Source organism: Thermobia domestica, chromosome 17 (assembly GCF_964235325.1).
Source record: "Thermobia domestica chromosome 17, izTheDome1.hap1.1, whole genome shotgun sequence".
In the NCBI taxonomy this organism is placed as follows: domain Eukaryota; kingdom Metazoa; phylum Arthropoda; class Insecta; order Zygentoma; family Lepismatidae; genus Thermobia; species Thermobia domestica.
The window spans coordinates 130,526,371-130,550,042 of NC_137470.1; the positions used below are offsets into that span (position 1 = coordinate 130,526,371).

General features: G+C 34.9%; 1 protein-coding gene across 1 annotated transcript; it reads left to right on the plus strand.

Moving 5' to 3' along the window:
* The first annotated feature begins 461 nt into the window (after positions 1 to 461).
* Positions 462 to 22,935, plus strand: LOC145674173 (NADH-ubiquinone oxidoreductase chain 5-like). Its single transcript, XM_081744006.1, is given in 6 exon segments — positions 462 to 569; positions 3,814 to 4,055; positions 16,827 to 17,162; positions 17,198 to 17,473; positions 17,584 to 17,770; positions 22,867 to 22,935. Coding segments are annotated over 6 exon segments (1,218 nt in total).
* The last annotated feature ends 737 nt before the right edge of the window (positions 22,936 to 23,672 follow it).

Genomic DNA, 23,672 nt, shown 5'->3' on the forward strand with positions numbered 1-23,672 from the left:
ATCTGAATCACATCAATATTATGAGCAATTTAAGGATAACGGTAATTTAATGACGGTCGAATTAACTCCTCCCCCAGAGGGAGAAAGCCTCCTTGCCTGCCTAGAAAATGGAATACGTGATTTGGTAGAGTATGTAATGAGAGGTGTGCTCCCTCATCATCGTGTGGGGCTTGCGTTTATTAATCAAAATCACACAGATAAACCATTTTCATTGTCTTTTAGAGCTGTTGTAATATGAGCGCTGATAATGTATGGACTGCTTTAGAAAAGGTAATACAATCAAACACATCTTTCCTACATCACAACCGTTTCGTTCTCTATTTCCATCACGTTGAACTGCCTATTGGTATAGGACGGGTGGAAGAGAATTTCACTAATATAAGTGCGTATATGAAACAACAGAGGTATTGTTGTTATTTAAAACCCTGATTATTATTTTGTGCGAAGCCCTGGTAGTGGCTATGGGCGTTCTTGAAAATAAAGATGACAGAAAGGAGAGACATAAATATCGGGATCAATACTCAACAAATATGTTTAATAAGGTCTCTGAATTGTGTGAAAAGTCTGGTGTAAGTTTAGAGAACGGTGGTGGAATAGCGGAATTTAAAAAAAAATCAGGATTATTTAACAGCGTATATAATCACTGTGTATGACGGATTTTCTGGGGGGAAATATTTTTCGAGGGACACGATCAGGGTAAGGATATTAATTTACTGTATATTAACAACCATTACAATGTAATCATTAACCTGATTGCGGCATTCTCATGCTTTTACTATTGCTAAGAATGTCATAGAAAATTTCACATTAAACACAGGCATGTGGGGAAGTGTAAAGCCTTGTGTAATAAATGTCGGAATAATCCACCATGCACTGTTACAGAAAGTGTAATATATTGTAAGGAATGTAATAGTTACTTTTAAGAGGCTTGATGTTACAATAACCATAGGCTTTCATTATGTGATATTTTGAAAGTGTGCGCTCAATGTCTTAAAGCATATGTGGTGAAAAAGGGCTGAATCCATATGTCTGTGGGGAAGTATTCTGCACCGGATATAATAATATGATGCCATCAGGGCACTTATGTTATATTCAACCGAGCAGAGTACATACTCCACTAAAATGGCTATTAGTGTTTTATGACATAGAGTGCCGACAAGATAAGGAAATAGCCGGATGTATTAGAGCATGAGCCCAACGTGTTAGTAAGCCAGCAGATATGCTACAACTGTATAAATAATACGTGTGAACGGTGTGGTGTATGCGGTATTAGAAAACACGTATTTTATGGAGAAAAATGTATTGTAGAATTTCTAGATTTGGTACTGACATTCCGGGATTAACAAAATAGTAGCCACAGCTCATAACGCGAAGAACTATGACGCTCATTTTGTTTTACTGACCATGATGATTGAGAAAGAGTATACTCCTCGAGTTATTATGCATGGGTGTAAAATTTTAGCCATGGAATATTTATATTTAAAATTTATTGATAGTCTAAATGTTCTACTTTTGACAAAATTAAGCGATACTCACTTATTTATCAAGAAGGCAAATCAAGAGTATCATGGTGTGTTACCCGGCATTGAGTATTATGATGTGCGTAACTTAGAAACAGAAATAGAGGTTTGTCAAGTGGTATAATGAGGAAAATGAAAGATATGAGGATACGGGTTTTATTTTAAAAGAACAATTAATTAAGTACTGTTTAAATTACGTTAACGTGCTGCGCAATGCGTGTCTAAAATTTATGAATGAATTTGAGCTTATATCGGGAGTCAATCCTTTTCTAGATACTAAGTATTGCCAGCGCGTGTAATTTAATGTAAAGGAAAAAGTTCTAACAGAGACCATTGGTATTACCACACATAGCGGGTACATGTGGTTGGATAACCAATCTGTCGGCGCCGTTCAGTGGCTTGTGTGTGAGGCGGACCGATTGAAAACACAAATCCATCATTCTGGTAACGGACGAGAGGTTGTGGTGCGTGGTGGCTATAAAGTGGATAGTTATACGATCTATAGCGGTGCAGAACATGTTTGGGAATACCAAGGGTGCCCATTTCATGGTTGCCAGCTGTGGTACCCCAGAGGCCATGATAACATACATAACGACTCATACACTACTTTTAATATGCGCCATAAGAATGCTTTAAACAAAATTAATAAATTGAAAGAACTGGGGTATATAGTACATGAAATATGGGAGTGCCAGTGGCGAGAGTTCCTTAAAGAACATCCGATGGTAAATAAATTTGTAAAAAGCCACAACATGACTAAGAAATGTCCAATTCATCCGCGTGATGCCCTGTATGGTGGACGGGTCGACGCAATGAAACCACGAAAAGATGAAAGAGGGAGAGCATACCATGTATACCGACATAATCTCCCTCTATCCTTACTGTTGTAAAGTGAAAAAAACATCTTAAGTTCCTCCGAAAATTTGTCCCAGATAGCGAGTTCCCGATATTTCGGAGTTCGAGGGATCATAAAATGTACGGTAAAAAAAAGAAAAACATATTAAGAAGATACAAAAAGGATCTTAGGTATTTAGTGAAAAAGGTCCATCGTTAAAACAAAAGAAAAAACGAATTATTGTACAAAGAGATGGTTTTCTCACTGCATTGCTTGCACCTATTGTATGAGGTTTACTGTCTGCTTTAATTAAATAAATATGCAGCATGCGAAAAACTTGTTTTAATTACACCAGAAAAATTGCATCACTAGCAGACAATATCTAATCTAGACGACAAAATGAAAAATATTTTAAATAATAAAAGTATGAGTGTTAAGGAAAAATGGGTACGTTATAAAGATGTACTGCCTAATATTTACACCTCGTACATGAACCTACAATGACAATAACTCCAGCTAATGTTGATACGGTTAAAAGAGAGAAGGAGGGAGAGGTAGAGGATGTGGAAATACTATCTACACTCCTCGAATTTTGCTTGCGCAAAGCAAGACTTTTATTACGTAAATTAAAACAGAATCTCAACATTCAATGGGATGATAATTGTAATGTTAATATTTATAATAAATTAATTCCAGGTGCTAATATAGTAGATTTAACATCGGATTTTGTTAGATGTCGTAAGAAAAATATTCCAACAGCCGGTTGGGAGCCCTTTGTCATACTACAGGGTGTCCCAAGAATCACCGAACCCGATGTTTAAGACCTATAACTAAAAAACTAAATGAAATGAGAAGGTACACTTTGCAACCAAACGTCCTATATATTTAAAAAATCACACACAAACATGTTTCTTGCCATACATGATTTAATAATGAACATTAAAAAATGTTGCCAGAGTCTGAAAAAACTTTTTGAAAATCAATTGTACTAGGTCACAGAAGCCATACCCGCAATTTTTTCAGGATTTCTGAGTACTACCGAACAAACTGGATACCCATATATTGAATTTGACAGGAAAAGTACGTTGATAAAGTCTTACAAACATTGCACGCGTGTATTATTGAGCTATTCATAAAATCCACGTTTTTACAATAACATGATCCACGCTGGCAACACCGCTGCTGTCAAATGTCACTCACAGATGGGTTTGACCTCAAACTAGCACACTAAGGCACTTTTAACGAAAAAGGAGAAAGTTCTTTATTTCAGGAAAAATCTGATAACGTACATACACCTGTCAACCCTGAAATATACAGACGACTACAAGTTACATGAAATGTTCAAAGTAAGTTTTCAAAATGTCCACAATTTTCTTGGTACGTTTCATCATATTTTTGGACACTTCTGAGGGTTACATCACCAATATTCCGAATTTTCTGTGTAATATTTCTTTTCAGATCCTCCAAGGTCCTGGGTTTATTTTGTTCTTTTTTAGTTTAATTAACCCCACAGGAAATAGTCAGCAGACGTCAAATCTGGAGAGCGACTGTGCCATAAATCTTTGGAAATCAGACGATCGCCAAAATATTCACGCAGCATACGAAGTGTGGCAAGTTGCTCCATCTTGTTGCAGTCAAGCATCACGTTCATCTTCTTCCAGGAGAGCAACGAATTGCATTAGAGATCCCCGTGCACAGCAGTATTCACTGTTGTCTCAAAGAATAAGAGTCTGAAAATACGACGCTTCGATATTGAGCACCACACCCCCAGTTTTGGGGAGTGCAAGGGTTTTTCATACAACTGTTGTGGGTTTTCTGTAGCCTAGAATCTCGAATTCTCGCTATTTACATAGCTGTCTGATTGAAACCAAGATTCGTCGGTAAAAGGTAAGATATTCAGAACATTGACACCACTTCTTCTGATTAATGACTGGAACCAACAACAGTAACGCAACCGTGATGCAAAATCCACCTCTTTCAATTCATGCACAACATGAACTCTATATTGATAAAATTTCAATTTCCGTACAGCCCTGTGAGCAATTGACTTATGTAAATCACATTCTCAGGCGAGCTTCCTAACTGACTTCTTTAGTGGTGCCACAATTCTTTGTTCAACACGCTGCATAACGTCAGCCACCAAAACAGAGGGGCGTCCTGAACGTAACTTGTCTGCTACTGATCCAGTTACGCGAAACCTTTGAACTAGGGAAAAAATGGTTCACTTCTGTGGGAAAGGAGAGTTTGGGAACTTTACACTAAATGCTTCTTTTACACCAGAATATGACACTGTTCGGAAGTATTGTTCCACAATATACATTCTTTTCTACGTAGAGAATTTCATTTTGAAAAGCAAAGCACTTCAGCACAAGTGGACATCATCACCTATCAAACAACGAACAGCTAACTGGATAGCAACTTTTCTAATCACATGAAACAAATGAAAAACTAATAGCTACATTTCACGCTTGCAAGATATATGTACATTATCAGATTTTTCCTTAAAAAAGTCAACTTTCTCCTTTTTAATTAAAAGTGCCTTATTGTGCTACCTAGAGGTCAAACCCATCTGTGAGTGCCATTTGACAGCAGCCTTGTTGCCAGCGTGGTTCATATTGTAAAAACGGATTTTGTGAACAGCTCAATAATACACGTGTGCAATGTTTGTAAGACTTCATCAACGTTCTTTTTCTGTCAAATTCGATATATGGTCATCAAGTTTGTTCGGCAGTATTGAGAAATGTTGAAAAAAATTTACGGGTAGGGCTTCTGTAATTCAGTATAATCGATTTGCAAAAAGTTTTTTCGACTCTGGCTACATTTTTGATGTTTTTTATTAAATTATGCTTGGCAAGAAACATGTTTGTGTCTGAAAATTTTCTCATTAAACAGGGTTTTCTGTTGCAAAGACGTTCGTTCTCATTCCATTTAGTTTTTTAGTTATACGGTCTTAAACAGCGGGTTCGGTGACTTTTTCGACACCCTATGTTAGCAAAATATAATAATACCTTAGAGTATATAGCTAACCCTCATCGTTTAGCGTATATTCGTAAGCTAAAAACCGCGGAAGAGAAAGAAAACGAGGAAGAGCCAACACGTAAACGTAAATGGCATGACTATAAAATATGAAGAAGCTAGCTGCTGTATATTATAACCCCTCTCATCCTGCTTCATTTTCAACTGCATTGGCATTATGGAAAGCTTTAAAGAAATCAGTACCGTTACACCGTGTTGAACAATGGTTAAAAGAACAACCGATATATACACTGCATAAACCTGCACGAAAACAATTTCCATGTAATTCCTATCTAGTGTTTAATATTGATGATCAGTAGCAAGCTGATTTAAACGATATACAAAGCGTACAAAAATATAATGATGGGTACAGGTATTATTTTGACAGCAATAGATATATTTAGCCGGTATGCATGAGCCGTGCCTGTGCGTACCAAAACTAGTGCCGATAATATAAATGCAATTAAGAACATTTTTGCATCTACCCGGCGTAAACCGCTAAGTCCACAAACAGATAAAGGAATATAGTTTGTTAACAAACCATTCCAGATGTATTTAAAAAAGCAAAATACTCAGTTTTTCGCAACAAAAAAACCGATATTAAGGCAAGTATAGTGGAATGCTTTAATCGCTCTCTTAAGCAGCGAATGTTGAAATATTTTACATCAAAGAAGACGTACCGTTACATAGACACGTTGTCCAAGTTGGTTCAGGCATATAATTTTCGTCCACGTAGAGCACATCGATTACCACCAGCCAGTGTATACATGGATACGTTTCAAGAAGTGTGGAATAAATTAATATCGCCTCTAACTAGTATTGTTAAAGGTGCAAAATATAAAGAAGGTGATACTGTGCGCATTACTAAAGCAAAACGCCATTTTAAAAAAGTTTACAAAGAAAATTGGACCGTGGAAATATTTAAAACACGAGCAATATAAGGAGAAAAAAGTGGTTTATGTGTTAGAGGATTTAAATGTTGAAATGATTGTCGGTACATTTTACGAAAAGGAACTACAACAGGTACCGTTATCCAGTGTTTATGAAATAGATGAGATTTTAGAGGTGAAAGGTAAACGTGTGCTTGTTTGTTGGTGCGGGTACCCGACATCATTTAATTCATGGATTCCTGTATCGTATTTAAACTGTTCAGTAAAAACAATAATAATACAATAGTATAAAATAGTAATATATTTGAATATATAGCGAAATGAACGACCCTTATTTTCAATATTATTCTCATCAAGCTGGTGATGGTTACAATGTATATCGTGGTGCACCCTTCCAAGAAGGGTATGGTATTGGTAGTATTCTAGATGGTTTATTTCGTAGTGTATTTCCATTAATAAAACAAGGTGCAAAAACTGTTGGTAAAGAACTGTTACGTACAAGTATTAATGTAGCCGGAGATGTATTGGGTGATAATATACCTATTGATGAGGTTGTACACTCACGGTGAAAGGAAGCTGAAACTAATTTAAAAACAAAAGCTCAAAATAAATTAAATCAGGTATTAGAGAAATCAGGTAAGAGAAAAAGAAAAATTCAGTTTGCTCAGACAGGCGATAAGAGGAAAAAGAAAAGAAAAATCGATATTTTTATTAAAATATGGAGCAATGTAGTTTTTATCTCATCCTTCCCAGTAACAGTTCTATGGAATATTTTCCACAAAATACTTTGCCGTGTTATACGACAAACTTATGTCATGCTCTTTTGCTGGAGAATGATATGTGGAAGACAGCCGTTGTTGAAGTATATTATATAGCTTCATTTCAGAATGTTTCCAAATATACTAATAACATTTATTATCGTTCAAGGGCTAAAGAAGACGGGCGCATAAGTACGATTTTGCCAGGTCACTACTATCAGGTTGACGATATTCTTTCGCAAATTAATTATAAAAATGATATATTGAATTTACATTTTAAAGTTAAAGCATCGGTAAAACGAATTGATGTTACCAGAGTAAGAAAATATTTAGGCGAAAGTATAGAAGTACGTCTATCTCCGGAATTAGCCGATAAACTAGGTTTTGATCATGTACAAAAAGGAAATATTACACTTCTCCATCATGCACGTTACCCATCTAATTTGCAAAAATCACTACCCGAAAACATGTATATTTATAGCTGTATTGTAGGACCACAACTGGGAGGAGATACTGTTTCTGCACTGGTACGTATTATAACTACAAATATTAAAGAGTACGATGCCAGTAATGTGCATATCTTTGAAAATCCTCACTACGTCACTGTGTAGCATAAACAGTTTGATGAAATTGTTATTGATTTAAGAGACAATACAGATAATCCACTTCCCTTCCAATATGGTGGTGTATGAAATTACATTTTCGACGTCGTGATTAATAATAATAATAATGTACTTAAAAATAGGTTTATGAAAACATTAATAGTAAGAAAAATGCAGTGTGAGGGTACGAAATCAAAATTAGATTTATTTGCGGGTACGCCAGCTCAAACAAGTATTATAGGCAATATAACAGTACCATATAAACCGGTGGAGTCATCTGATAATGCTCCAATAGACTTTGTGGTCCCCGGTCATGGTGATGATTATATCGATTTACCGCACGCTATGTTACATATTAAAGGTAAAATTACTAAAGCTAATGATTCTAATTTAACTTCTGCCGATAAGAAAATTAGACCTGTCTGATTTTCTCAGTGCAATGTTCAGTGAGGTACAAATATATCTGAATAATTAACTGATATCCTACTCCTCGCAAACATATCCATATCTATCCTACATAGGAAAACTATTAAATTATAATGCCGATGCAAAAACAACATATCTTCAGATTGCTATGTAGTTTAAACATACTGCAGGTCATATCGATAGTGTGGCCGATAGTAATGTGGGGTTTAAAGAGCGTCATCTTCTCACAAGGTCAACCATTTGAATTACTTTGTTATATTCACGGTGATATATTCAAGCAAGAAAAATTTCTATTGAATGGTGTACAACTGCGTCTTAAGATAATTCCCGCCAATGCGGTTTTGTGTCTAATGGGCGAAACTGGTGCTGAGGGAAAAGTTAAAAATACAGATGCAACACTCCTGGTGAAAAAGTTTGATGTATCTCCTGCTGTAAAAATAGCACAAAATAAAGTACTACAGAATCATAAATTTAGAGTGAAATATGCTAACAAAGGTGCTGGTAAAAACATAAATTTTACCACAATGTATTATGAATATCACACTTCCAGATCTGTTTTCTGGAATAGTGCCTAAACGTATTATTATGGTTGTGTTACTAATGCTGATTTTCACGTTACCTATACGACAAATCCTTTTAACTTTAAACATTTCATTATGAACTTTTCTAGAATGTATGTTGACAGAACGCATGTTCCATCTAAACCGTTACAGCCAGATTTTGATGATAACCTGTATGTGCAAGCATATTCTACGTTATTTACAGGGTCTGGTATTTATTATTCTTATCAAGATAACGATATTTCGCTTGCCGAATTTCCTAATGTTTACTCATTACTGGTATTTGATTCAACTCCTGATTCTAGTGCTAGTGCTGCATTTCGTACTGGTCCACAATGTCAAGGAAGTGTACGTTTAGATGTTCATTTTAAACAAGCACTGTCATCTCCTGTAACAGCAATTATTTACGGTGATTTCTCTTCAGAACTAGAAATTGATTTCCAAGGCAAAATATATATTGATTAAAATGTTACATACACTTCAACTTTATGAGGCATTACAACAAAATCTGTGTAACGATCATTTTATCGGTGTAGCTGCAGATCAATTACCACGTTTTATTTACACATTTCCTGCTGCGATAATTATAAACACTGATTCCAGTGATAAATCAGGCGAACACTGGGTTGACATTTATATTTCAAAACTAGAGGTTGGTGAATGTTTCGATAGTTACCGTTTTCCACCGTATATATCCTATCATATAAGGTTTCTAAAACGTAACTGCTTATTTCATACATGGAACAATAAACGAATTCAAGACGATTTATCAATTTTGTGGACAATTACTGTTTTCTGTATCTAGGTATAAGCATAATAAGGATTAGTGAGCATTAGAAAAAGAAGAGTAAATCTTCATATGCGGGGTATGAGCGCACTAGCTTATCTTAGCTTATCTTTCTACATCTTAGTGTACGGTGCACGCTGATTTTTGATGTAAGAAGTGAGAGTTTAATTCTTTTAGGTGTAATAAGAGTATATTAAAGTACTTGATTTATCCTATCACGATAATCCTTTAATCAGGCATCTTATTATTTTTATTTAATTATTATTTATAACGACATATGAGGATTCAAAAAGAACGAGATTGATCATAGATTAATTAAATTTAGGATTATTATACTCTATATTAATAATAATTAAAACTTAAAAATTATTAAATCTTCTTTATTAGCCTGAGATACCGGCTGAAGGTATATTAATAGGCTTAACGTATCCAATAGATGCTATTTTTACCGCATATATGTAAAGAGAAAATAAATATACTTGTATAGGATACAATTTTGTTTGAGGGAAAAAAACAAAATTGTATCCTATAACAAGGGGGATAAAGGTTTCATTTAGTACTAATTCTTATTGATTAAGGTTAAATACATATTAATAGTTTCTTAGTTTACTGTTATATCTTAATGGTAAAGTATTATCCTGGCTTTTCTTACCTTATTTATCTGGTTGTACATGTAATCTTTGGAATAAGCAGGAAAGATAATTGGTCCTTGAGGGTAAATAATGAAGTGTAATTGGTCGCAGTACTGGCTTTTGTTCATTAATTGGTGTTTAAAGCAGTCAAGGTTTAGGAAGATCCGGTGAAATTCGTGCCAGCTGCCGCGGTGGGACGAGGGGGTCAGAGGGAAGATTAATTGACGGTTAAGGTGTAGTTAATTTGAATCGAAGGGCTTTATTTTTTTATTTTTAGGTGAAATTATTACTTGGAGTGGAGAGCCCGGCTCTTTGAGGCTATGAAATTATTTGTTAGACTAGGATTAGATACCCTATTATTTTAAATGTAAAGTGTAAAACCTGGGTAATAGTAGTTATGTTCTTGAAACTCAAAGGATTTGACGGTATTTTAGGCTATGCAGAGGAATCTGTCCCGTAATCGACAATCCGCGATATATTTCACTTGCTGTTGTAGAACAGTTTGTATACCGCCGTAGTTGATGGTATTTGAAGAGAGGTTAGGTATCCTCATTATCCATATTAGGAGAGACTTCAGGTCAAGGTGCAGCTTATCAGTAAGAGGAGATGGATTGTAATAAGATGTTTAATACGGATTTTGATATAAAATTATTCAGTGAAGGTGGACTTGAATGTAATGTTAGTTATGTTACTAACGTGAGTAGAGCTCTAGAATATGTACACATCGCCCGTCGCTCTAATTTATTTAGGTGAGATAAGTCGTAACATAGTGGATGTACAAGAAGGTGTGCCTAGGTTGGTTAATTACAAAATAGAGCTTGTTAGTTGAGCTATTCGTTTACACCGAAGAGGTTTCTGTGCGATGCAGATTATTTTGATTGAATGAGATACTTATTATTACTATTATTTGTATTATTTTAGGCAAATCAACTTGACTGGTGTTATTGTATAGGGTATAGAATTAATTTATTGGAATTATAGCTAATTAGTACCGTAAGGGAATGTTTAAATAAATGAAAGTTGTTTTTGAGGAAGAAAACATAAGATGTACCTTTTGTATCAGGAGACACTAAATGATATAATTATATAATTATTTCCCGAAATGGAAAGAGCTAAAATGATATGGTATTGTAAGTGGCATATTATTTACTAATTTTATTTTAGTGGTGAAATGCTTTTCGGTTTCCATTACATCTGGTTGTACAAGAATTGAATTTAATTCAGCTGCGACTAGGTTACTAAGGATTTAATTTTGCTTTTTTTGGTCGTAAGTAATTGTAAGGGGGATTTGCTCTTTACTTTTCGTTATTTATAATGTGATTTATATTAAATTAGAGATGTGGGCTTAGAGGTAGCTATCATTTATAATTTTGTTATAAGTTATTTGACTTGCATAATTATATTTTATTACATTTAATTTATTATTGTACTTTTACCTTAAATTATCCAAGGTAACTTATAATGGTGTTATTAGTATATTAGGGAGAATGAATAAAGGAATTCGGCAAATTTTTCCTCCGCCTGTTTATCAAAAACATGTCCTTTTGTTATAATATAAGGTCTGGCCTGCCCAGTGAGGGTTTAAACGGCCGCGGTATCTTGACCGTGCGAAGGTAGCATAATCATTAGTCCTTTAATTGTGGGCTTGTATGAAAGGTTGGACGAATGGAAGACTGTCTTTATTTGTGATGATGAATTTTAATTTTGAGTGAAAACTCTTAAATGTTTTAAGAGGACGATAAGACCCTGTAGATCTTTATATTTTAGCGATGAATTTTCTGATTGGGAATGGATATATTTGTTGTTTAAGTATTGCGTTGGACGACGAGAAGATAAATAAACTCTTTTTATAATGGTTACTTTTTAGTATTTTTATGATCTTTTATTAATGATTGTTAGACTAAGTTACCTCAGGGATAACAGCGTAATTCTTTTTGAGAGTTCATATCGACAAAAGAGATTGCGACCTCGATGTTGGATTAAGATTTTATCTAGATGCAGAAGCTTAGTGTATAGGTCTGTTCGACCTTTGGAATCCTACATGATCTGAGTTCAGATCGGTTTCTATCTCTTAGCTTGAAATAGTACTTCAGTACGAAAGGACCAAGTACTAATAATATTTATTATTAGGGATTAAAAATAATTGATAATTACTTTGATAGATAAGTGCATTAGATTTAGGATCTAATAATGGATGTAGTGAATCCAGATAATAGTGTATTATGATTATATTATAGGTGTTATTTCTTATTTGATTTTGATTATCTGTGTTTTAATTGGGGTTGCATTTTTAATTTTACTAGAACGGAAGGTTCTAGGATGTATTCAGGTTCGGCGGGGACCTAATAAGGTAGGTATTTGTGGTTTACCACAGCCTTTTGCGGATGCAATTAAGTTTTTTTACTAAGGAGCAAGTTTTTCCTACTATATCTAACTATTACCCTTACTATTTGGCCCCTGTTTTTAGTTTATTTTTGTCTCTGTTGGTGTGATTAAGTACTCCATATTTAAGTATTATGTTGACCTTTTCTTTGGGATTATTATTTTTTGTGCTGTACTAGAATAGGCGTGTATAGTGTAATGATTGCTGGGTGGTCTTCTAATTCTTCATATTCTTTGCTAGGCGGTTGCACATGCTATTTCTTATGAAGTTAGTTTAGCCTTGATTTTGTTATCTTTTGTGTTTTTTTCTGAGAGATATGGATTGTTAAACTTTGGTTATTTTCAGGAGGAGCTATGATTTTTGTGAATTACATTCCCCTTAGCATTAGTGTGATTTGCTTCTTCTTTGGCGGAGACTAATCGTACGCCTTTTGATTTTGCCGAAGGGGAATCAGAACTTGTTTCAGGATTTAATATTGAATATACAGCAGGGGGGTTCTCTCTTATTTTTATGGCTAAGTATGCTAGTATTTTATTTATGAGAGTTTTGTGTAGTGTTTTGTTTTTAGGACATGATACTTTTTCTATCTTATTTTTATAAGGCAGTAATTATTTCTTTTGGATTTATTTGGGTGCGAGGTACGTTGCCTCGGTTGCGTTACGATAAGCTAATATATCTTGCTTGAAAGTGTTTTTTTTTTTTGCCACTTTCTCTTAATTATCTTTTATTTTTAGGCAGTATGAAACTCCTTTTTATTTCTTTCTTAATTTAAGTGTATTAAATTGAGGATAAAGTTTTTAGAGCTCTGCTCTGTTATATGTTTTCAAATCATATGCTTATCCTTAGCCAAAGACTTGGTTTTACTTAGTAGAAAATCTCATAGAGTAGAGAGGTAAGGAACAAATAGGAAATAAGCAAAGTAGATGACTGTAAGGATTTGACCTGTTAAAATATAAGGATCTTCTACTGGTCGAGCACCGATTCAAGTTAGGAGTATTACTGTGCAGGCTATAATTCAGAACATAATTTAGTTAATAGGATAGAATTGTAGACCTCGTATTTTTCTGGTGTGGAAAAACGGCATAATTATTAAAATGAGGATTGATATTGCTAATGCAATAACTCCTCCTAGTTTATTGGGAATAGAGCGAAGAATAGCATAGGCAAACAAGAAGTATCATTCTTGTTGAATGTGTACGGGGGTAACTAATGGATTACCTGGGGTGAAGTTTTCTGGGTCCCCGAGTATGTAGGGATTTCAAAGAGTAAGTAATATTAAGGTTATTATTATGAAACCAATAGTATCCTTTGTTGGGAAGTAGGGGTGGAAAGGAATCTTATCTTGGTTTCTATTAAGACCTAGCTGGTTATTAGAACCTGTTTAAAGGAGAAATAGAAGATGCACTATAGATATTGCAGCTACAATGAAAGGTAGGAGGAAATGAAAGGCGAAGAATCGATTTAGGGTAGCATTATCTACAGCGAACCATCCTTAAATTCATTGTAGTAGTATTGTTCCTAAATAAGGAATGGCTGAAAGTAAATTTGTGATGACTGTTGCCCCTCAGAAGGACATTTGACCTCAAGATAGTACATATCCTACGAAGGCTGTTACTATAACTAAAAGTAAAATGGCAACTCCTACTATTCTAGTGTGAAGATAAAGATAAGAGCCAAACATATTCCTCGGCCGACGTGTAAATAAAGACAAATGAAGAATAATGATGCACAATTAGCATGTAATGTACATAAGAGTCACTCGAAATTGACATCTCGACAAATGTGAATTACTCTATTAAGAGCTAATTCGATTCTTGATACATAGTGTATTGCTAAGAATAAGCCAGTGGCAATTTGAATAATTAAATATAGGCCAAGGAGGGACCAAAGTTTCATCAGTATGAGATATTAATTGGTGCGGGTAAGTCGACTAGGGCATTGTTAGCAATCTTAAAGAGGGGATGATGTTAGCAAATTGGTGTTGACATATGTCTTAGAGGGCCAAAGAGGCCCTTGACATAAAGAAGTAATTTTTACTACAGAAATTAATGTAATAAATAACTATGTAGCTAATATAATAGTACTTATTAAGATTGATGTTATGTAGAATTTTATGCCGGGGATTTCTTGATAATTAGTTGTATATACATGGGGGTCAGAAATTGAAAGTAAGGTGAATATTTTGTTTGAGGATAGTCTTGCAACGTAGATAAACTAGTATGCCTCCAAGGAAAACTAGAGAAAGAACGTAGGAAAATCAAGGGGATTCTCTTATAGTTGAAATAACTAAGCACGTAATGCTAGTATTGATAATGAATATTAGTCCTATTGATAAGGGGTGAGATGTTTGAATTAAAATAAATCTTATAACTATTAAAATTGTAATTAATATTCAGGTTATTTTAATTTCAAGAGATAGTTTATTAAAATATTAGTTTTGGGGACTAAAGCTAAGTTCATACTTTCTCTTGATGCTTTTAGAATATGATTCATTAATGGTTTACAAGACCAACGTTTTTATTAAACTGTAAAAGCCTATGAAAATATTATTCATTTTGTTGTCTTGTTTCTTAATTATTTTAGGTATAGCTTGTTTCGTTATTCAGCGTAAGCATTTATTGATTGTTTTGTTAAGACTTGAATTTATTGTGTTAATGAGTTTTTATTGCTGTCTTATTCTTTGGGTAGTTTATATTTTGAAACTTATTTTTGTCTATTGTTTTTAACTTTTAGTTTGTGAAGGTAGCTTAGGGTTATCTGTTTTAGTGTCTATTGTTCGGACTCATGAGGGAAATTATTTGAATTCTTTAGTTGTATTACGATGCTAAAATATTTAATGTTTATGTTGTGTTTAATCCCCTCGGGCTTTAATTTTAAATTATGATTAGTTGTTCAGTTTTGTCTTATTAGTGTCTTTTTTTATTTATAATAAGAAATAATATAAGGTCGATTCCCTGGGAAGTGGGTTATTATTTGTGAAGAGATAATTTGAGATATTCCTTAATTTTGTTGAGTATCTGAATTGTTTTAATTATGGCTAGAGAAGGGGTATTAAATAGTTCATTTTATAGTACAAGTTTCATTAGTTTAGTTTTATTATTGCTTGTGTTACTTTATTTGAGATTCTCTTCTTCTAGATTATTTATATTTTTTGAGGGTTCATTAATTCCTACCTTGTTTTTAATTTTGGGTTGAGGCTACCAGCCTGAGCGAGTACAGGCAGGGATGTATTTACTATTTTATACGTTATTTGCTTCGCTGCCCCTTTTAATCGGCATTTTTTATTTAGAATATGTTAAGGGCAGTTTGTTAATAGTTAACATAGGAAGTGTTATAAATTTAGCAATTACATACTATATATGATATTTTGCTTTGGTTGTCGCCTTTTTTATTAAAATGCCCATATTTCTGATTCATCTTTGATTGCCAAGGGCTGATGTTGAAGCACCTGTAAGTGGTTCAATAATTTTGGCAGGGGCCTTGTTGAAGTTAGAAGGTTACGGATTATTGCGTATTATATATCTTATGGAGAATGTGGCCGTAAGTTTAAATTTAATTTGATTTGGCATTAGTGTTGTGGGTATTTGATCGGTCCGATTAGTTTGTTTGCGGCAGATTGATGTGAAATATTTGATTGCTTACTCCTCTGTTGCTCATATAGGCTTAGTATTACTGGGATTAATAACGATGGGTCTATGAGGGTTTAGAGGTGCTCTTACACTAATAATTGCACATGGCCTATATTTTTGAGGGTTATTTTTTCTTGCAAATATTTCTTATGTGTGTTTAGGAAGTCGGAGATTGTTAATTAAATCGAGGGATATTTTCTTTTATGCCAAGTATAAGTTTATGGTGATTCTTGTTAAGAATTGCCAACATAGCTGCACCCCCTACGTTAAATTTGTTAGGAGAAATTAGTTTGTTGAATAGAATTGTTGGTTAATTGTGGCTGAGTATATTGGGCTTGGCCTTAATTTCTTTTTTTAGTGTTGCTTATAGATTATATTTATATTCATATACTCAACACGGCATGCCTTATTCTAATTTATATTCTTGTTGGGGGGGGGGGAGTCTCCGGGAATATTTGTTGTTAATATCGCATTGATTGCCTTTACATTTATTAATATTTTTTGTAGGTCCGAGATTTTTATGGCTGTAATTGCTTGAGTAGTTTAAGAGAAAATTTTAGTTTGTGAAACTAAGGAAGGTTTAGGGTCCTCAGGCCGTGGTTTGACCTTTTTCAATTTGTGTGACTAGATTGTCTTTTTGAATGGCATAAGTATTTTATTATTTATAATAAGTTTGAATTTTCTAATTAATAGACATAGAGTATTTATTGAGTGAGAGGTTATTTCTTTTAATAGAAATAGAATTGTTATAACTCTTTTATTTGATTGGATGTCATTTGTGTTTATAAGATTTGTACTTTATATTTCTAGTATAGTGATTTATTATAGTGAACAATATATAGGTTCTGAGCACTATCTTAATCGATTTATTACATTAGTGCTAATATTTGTTCTTTCAATGGTATTGTTAATTATTTCCCCTAATTTAATTAGAATTCCTCTTGGTTGGGATGGGTTAGGATTAGTATCATATTGTTTAGTTATTTATTATGAGAATGTACCATCTTATAATGCCGGCATATTGGCGGCCCTTTCTAATCGGATTGGAGGTGTAGCAATTTTGCTGGCGATTCCTTGAATATTGAATTATGCTAGTTAAAGTTACGTTTTTTTTATTTACATAGAGTTTTGAAAAATAATGAAATAGTAATTATCTCTAGTTTAGTTATTTTAGCGGAAATAACAAAGAGTGCACAAATTCCTTTTTCCGCATGGCTGCCAGCAGCAATGGCGGCACCAACACCAGTATCTGCATTAGTCCATTCTTCCACACTTGTAACTGCAGGCGTTTATTTATTAATTCGTTTGAGATATGTTTTATTAAGTGTTTATATGGGTGATGTGTTACTCTTATTATCATGTTTAACAATATTTATAGCTGGTATTGGTGCTAACTATGAATATGATTTAAAGAAAATTATTGCAGTATCTACATTGTCAGCTCGGTCTTATAATAATGATTCTATCCATAGGGTTCCCAGTACTGGCCTTTTTTCCATCTACTTACACATGCATTATTTAAGGCATTACTTTTCTTATGTGCCAGGGCGATTATCCATGGTGTAGGAGATACCCAAGATATTCGTAGAATGGGAGCACTTGTGGGTCAAATGCCCCTTACTTTACCCTGCTTGAATGTGGCTAATTTAGCACTATGTGGAATACCATTTTTAGCTGGATTTTATTCCAAGTATTTAATTTTGGAAATTTCTTCTTTGTCTTCAATTAATGTGGTTAGTTTTTTCTTCTTATTTTTTTCTACAGGACTAACAGTATGTTATTCTGTTCGTTTAAGATTTTATTTGACAAGTAAGGGGTTTAGGAGAGCTATTATTCATTCTATTAGAGATAATGAAGGGTGAATTATGTGTAAGGGTATACTAGGATTGGTAGTAATAGCAATTTTAGGGGGAGCGAGATTAAGTTGATTAATTTCTCCTCGTGTTAATTGCGTTGTTTTACCTTTACATTTAAAAATAGGTGCTTTGCTTGTTAGTGGAGTAGGTCTGTGGGTTGGCATTTTATTAGCTAGCTATTTTATTGGCCAACCTTTAGTATGTACAAAGTTTTATTTTAATTCTACAATAAAAGGAAGCATGTGATTTTTACCTTGTATTTCAACAAATTATATTATTAAATTACCTTTACAGACAGGGGGTATATTATAATAATATTGATCAAGGTTGAAGCGAGTACGTCGGGGCCCAAGGCATATATAACAGTTTTAAGAGTGGTTCAATATTAATTCAACAATCTCAAGATAATTTATTTAAAATGTATTTGTTATTTTGTTTTAATTTTTACTATTTTTTTGTCTCCTTATGCTTGTATATTCAGATACCTTATATTGAAAGCATAGTATTGAAGATACTAAGAAGAAGTATATTCTTTGAGTAAGCACTTTCTGAGAAGAGTACTCTCTTTTTTACCTTGAAAAGGTAATGTAATGTTATTATTATACTAAGGGGCTTATGGCTATCTTATGTTAAGAGATGTTAACGGTTTAATGCGCTAAAGATAGAAGTTAGCAGCTTCTTCTTGAATATCCACATCTTCTTAGTTGGGGAAATGAAGTCCCAATAATATCATTAACAGTGAAATGCCTCTTTTTGGCTTCAACTAAATAAATAGGGGTCCATGGGACAAGATGTTCAGGTCAAACTGAGTGCAATGTTTGCTTCCTATTTAAGATAAGTTGGTAACAACATCTTTTGGATGCAACCCAAATATTATATTTAACTATTATCCCTGTTATTTAATCAGCTCATGTTAAAGATCCTTGATTTCATTCATGGTAAAGTCCTATAAGTAGAATTACTAGGAATGTTAGTCTAACGAGGGATCATGATAATATATTGGTGGTGCTAATAGTGATTGTTATTGGTAAAAGAAGGGCAATTTCTACATCAAAAATGAGGAAAATTACTGCAATGAAAAATAATCGTAAGAAGAAGGGGATTCGTGCGGATGATTTAGGGTAAAATCCACATTCAAAAGGAGAACTTTTTTCTCAATCATTAATAGTTTTTTTAAAGGAGAGTTGAAATGGCCAATAGTGATAGTTGGTAGGGCGGTTGTTAGAATTGTGTTGATTACCTATTTCATTTAGATGAACATTTTGATTGGAAGTCAAATATACTTTATATATTAAATAGGTTAACCTCCTCATCAATAAATAGAAATATAAAGGAATAATCATATTACGTCCACGAAGTGCCAGTATCAAGCAGTAGCTTCAAATCCAAAGTGGTGTGTAGGAGAGAAATGTGAAAGGAGATGACGTAGGAGGCAAGTGGCTAGGAATGTGGAGCCAATAATAACGTGTAGACCGTGAAAGCCTGTTGCTATAAAGAATGTTGATCCATATACAGCATCTGCGATGGTGAATGGGGCTTCGAAGTATTCATATGCTTGTAGGGCGGTAAAGTATAGGCCTAAAAGGATTGTGAGTAGTAATCCCTGTGTTGCTTGAGTGTGGTTGGCTTCTATTAGTCTGTGATGGGCCCATGTTACAAAAATGAAATTAAATCTTTATGTTTTACGTCCCACGGTTATGCCGGTTAGGCTAAAGGAGACGGTGCTAATGAGAAATGAATGAAATGCTGGAATGAAGAAAGTGGGAGGAAACGGGAGAACCCCGAGAAAACCCACGAGCACGGTGTTTGTCCAGGGCTCATGTTACAGTTACTCCTGAGGCCAGGAGAATTGGAGTATTAAGAAGGGGGATGTGTATGGGATTAAATGGAACAATTCCTGCAGGAGGTCAGAATGAGCCAATTTCTACTGTTGGGGCTAGTCTACTATGAAAAAAAGCTCAGAAGAATGAAATAATAAAGAAGAATACTTTAGAGACAATAAATAAGATTATACCTCATCGAAGACCTAATGTTACTTGAATGGTGTGTAGTCCTTGATATGTTCCTTCTCGGGTCACATCTCTTCATCATTGAATTATAGTTAGTATAGTCATTAATATACCAAGGAAGAATAAAGAAGGGTCATATTGATGGGATCATTTAGTGAGTCCTGTGGTTGTAATTAGGGCACCTAAAGACCCAGTGAGCGGCCAGGGGCTTTGGTCGACTAGGTGGTAAGGGTGATTTTGTGGTGCTAACATAAGTAACTTCTCTTGAATATAGTGTTACCAAAGCTGCAAATACATAGCATTGGATTACTGCGACGGCGGATTCTAGTATTAGTAAGGTAATTTGACCGAACTATTAATAGTGAGAGGATAGATAGTGATAAAGAAGATCCAGTATTGCCTAGTAGTGTTAGAAGGAGATGACCTGCGATTATATTTGCCATTAATCGTACGGCCAAGGTTCCTGGTTGGATAATATTACTGATTATTTCGATGCATACTATGAATGGTATAAGAGGAGCTGGAGTCCCAGAAGGAACGAGGTGAGCAAATATGTGTTGAATGTGGTTAATTCAACCATAAATTATAAAGCTTGGTCATAGGGGGAGTGCTAAGGTTAGTGTGAAGGTTAAATGACTAGAACTTGTAAATACATAGTGGAATAGACCCATGAAGTTGTTAAATAAGATGAAAGAGAATAAAGAGATGAATAAAAAGGTTCTTCCTTGGTGACTGGTAGGCCCAAGAATGGTTCTAAATTCCTTATGAAGGGTTAAGGTAATTTTATTTCACAGAATATTTGGTCGTCCTGGAAGGAACCAGAATGGCATGGGAATAATTAATAAAACAATTACTGTTCTAAGTCAATTGAGTGACATGTTTATAATTGAAGTAGAGGGGTCAAAAGTTGAGAAAATGTTTGTTATCATTTTCAGTTTATAGTTGTTTTTTAATATCAGTGCTGTCTAGTGTGGGACAGGGAGTACTTGAATTAAAATATATAATGGAGGCAAATAACAGGTAACACAGGGAGAATAGAATGAATAATATGTCATTTTAGAGGCGATATTTGAAGAATAGAAAAATACTATTCTATAGTGACTTAAGCTTGACATGCTTATGTTATAAATTAACTAATTTTTCCCATTGGAAGTAATTGTTATTTTACTATCTTTGGTTTAAGAGACCATTGTTTACTTTCAGCCATCCAATGAAAGTTCTTGTATTATTTTTGTTATTCAGTTAATAAACACTGAATGAGGGCAGGCTTCAACAACGATTGGCATAAAGCTGTGATTTGCTCCACAGATCTCTGAACATTGACCAAAGAATAGGCATGTGCGTCTAATGTTAGCTGCTACTTGGTTTAGGCGTCCTGGTGTAGCATCTGCTTTAATTCCAAGCGCTGGCATAGCTCGTGAATGAAGGACGTCGATGGCGGTAATTAGGATACGGATTTCAATATTAATAGGCAATACAATACGACTATCTACATCTAATAGACGAAATGAATTAGGATTTATTTCATTAGCAGGAATTATATAAGAGTCAAATTCTGTTAAGGAGAAATCGGAATATTAATAGCTTCAATATCATTGGTGTCCAATTGTTTTAAGAGTAATTGCTGGTTGATGAATTTCATCAAGTAGGTACAGTAAGCGTAGGGAGAGTAAAGCAATTAATGTAATGGCAGGTAGAATTGTTCAAATAGTTTCTAAGGTTTGCCCTTCTAGTAAGTTGCGGTTAATATATGTGTTTGGTAAGAGAGAGGCTAATAAATATCCTACAAGTACTGTAATTATAGTCAGTGCTTAAAGTGACATCAGATGAGGTGACGGTATGGAACAAATATGTCTACCTAGAACAGTAATTCTGACAGAACCCTAAAGAGCAACTCTACTCCTGACATTTTGCAACGTGACGTGACGTGACGTGACGTGGGCATTTTGACGTGAAAATCTATAGAAAAAGAGGGAGAGAGCGAGGACTAATGTGTAAATGTTTTACTCGCCATTATAATCAGCCTAGTATTCAATGAATGTTGTTTTCCGTTGTATTGCATTCTATTGTATTGTAATCCACTAGTATTTAATGATTCTTTCCAATCTCATTTCCACTTTCTAAAGCTTCTTCTGGTCTCGTCTTGTCTCGTGGTCAACACAATTTTTTTCTTATACCAGACTGTTCCGGAAGTCCTGACCACCAGTACACTAACCTGCATGAGGTAAAACTTTGGAAGGATAGATGGCGCCACTAGTGAAAACTGTTGGCAGGCATAGAGGACTGGTTCGTGGGATCAAGTGAAGGCAAGTACTGCGTGTGTAGCGAGTGTTCCTATAAAGTCAAAAAGGGCAATATGAGGACCAAATTTCAATTCGAGCTGTGCTACGACTTTTATGGAAAAAAGGATTAACTGCAAAAGCTGCAGCGAAGGAAAGGACACGTCCGATTTGGGTGTTTTTTGGGTATGCTGTAGCTGAGGACCTCCCGGGAAATTGTTTATATAGGGTCAACTCCCTATGATCAACACTGTGTCCTCCAGAGGTCACCAAAGGTCACACAACGGGTGTTGTTAGAACTAGTTCAAACTTAGCATGCAAAAAATAGTTATGTGTTATACTGGGCTACGGTTAATGAGGATAGTCCACGTAACGGTGGGACTTTTGGTTACCTCTGGAAGTCACAGGATTGGACATAGGGAGTTGGCCCCATATAAGGAATTGACTGCGGAGCTCTCAGTTACAACATATCCAAAAATCACCAAAATCAAACAGACGAGGAAATGCAATGCTTTTTGTACGGTGTTACTTTTGGTGACCTCTGGAGGTCACACGATTGGTCATAGGGAGTTGCCCCCATATAAACAATTGACCGGGGGTTCTCAGCTACAACATATCCAAAAATCACCAAAATCGGACAGACTAGAAAATGTAGTGCTTTTGTACGGTGTTCTTTCTCGTGTAGAGAACAAAGCAACAAAGAACTGGATCGATCGAGAGCTACCCGTTGGTTCACAAAACTTACTGCGGGTGATTTAAGCCTCGCTAACAAGTCCGTAAGGGTAGACCTCCGATGGATATTAACGGCCCTCTGCAAGATGGTGTGAGTGTTGAACCACAATCGAGTACATGTGTGTTAGCAAGAGTGATTGCGGCATCCAAATCGGCAGAAAGCAGTCGATTGCATGCCATGCATTACGTCAATAAACTGTCCCAACAAAGACCTCATGAGCTGACAGAGGAGCAGGCCCAGCCCGGAGTGGCAACTTGCTGGAATTTGTTTAAGAAAACCTGCGTGATCTTCGTTTCTGGAGGAGAATTGTGACAGGAGATGAGAATCGGTGTTTTTGAGAAACCCTGACACACGTAAACAGTGGATGAAAAAAAGGACAGGAAGCCTTGGAAAGTGTGAAATAGGACAGATTTGGGAAAAAGCTCATGTTGTGTGTTTGATGGTGTATTGACGGGATAATCCATTTTGGGTTTGTTCCAGAGAGTCGTGCTGTAACAGGTGAACTGTATTCTGAGCAATTACGCCGAGTGTATGCCATTCTTAACGAGAAATATCTGGCATTAACGAGGAGGAAGAGCTTATTGCTGCAAATTGACAATGCTCCTTATTATTGGTCTCGAAAGTGACCAACGCCCTGGCTGAACTTGACGTATTTGAGTTGTTACTTCATTCTGTCTATAGTCCAGATGTTGCACCCTAAGATTATGGTTTGTTTCGCTCTCTCACAAATTTCTTGTGTAATCGGCAATTATATTCAT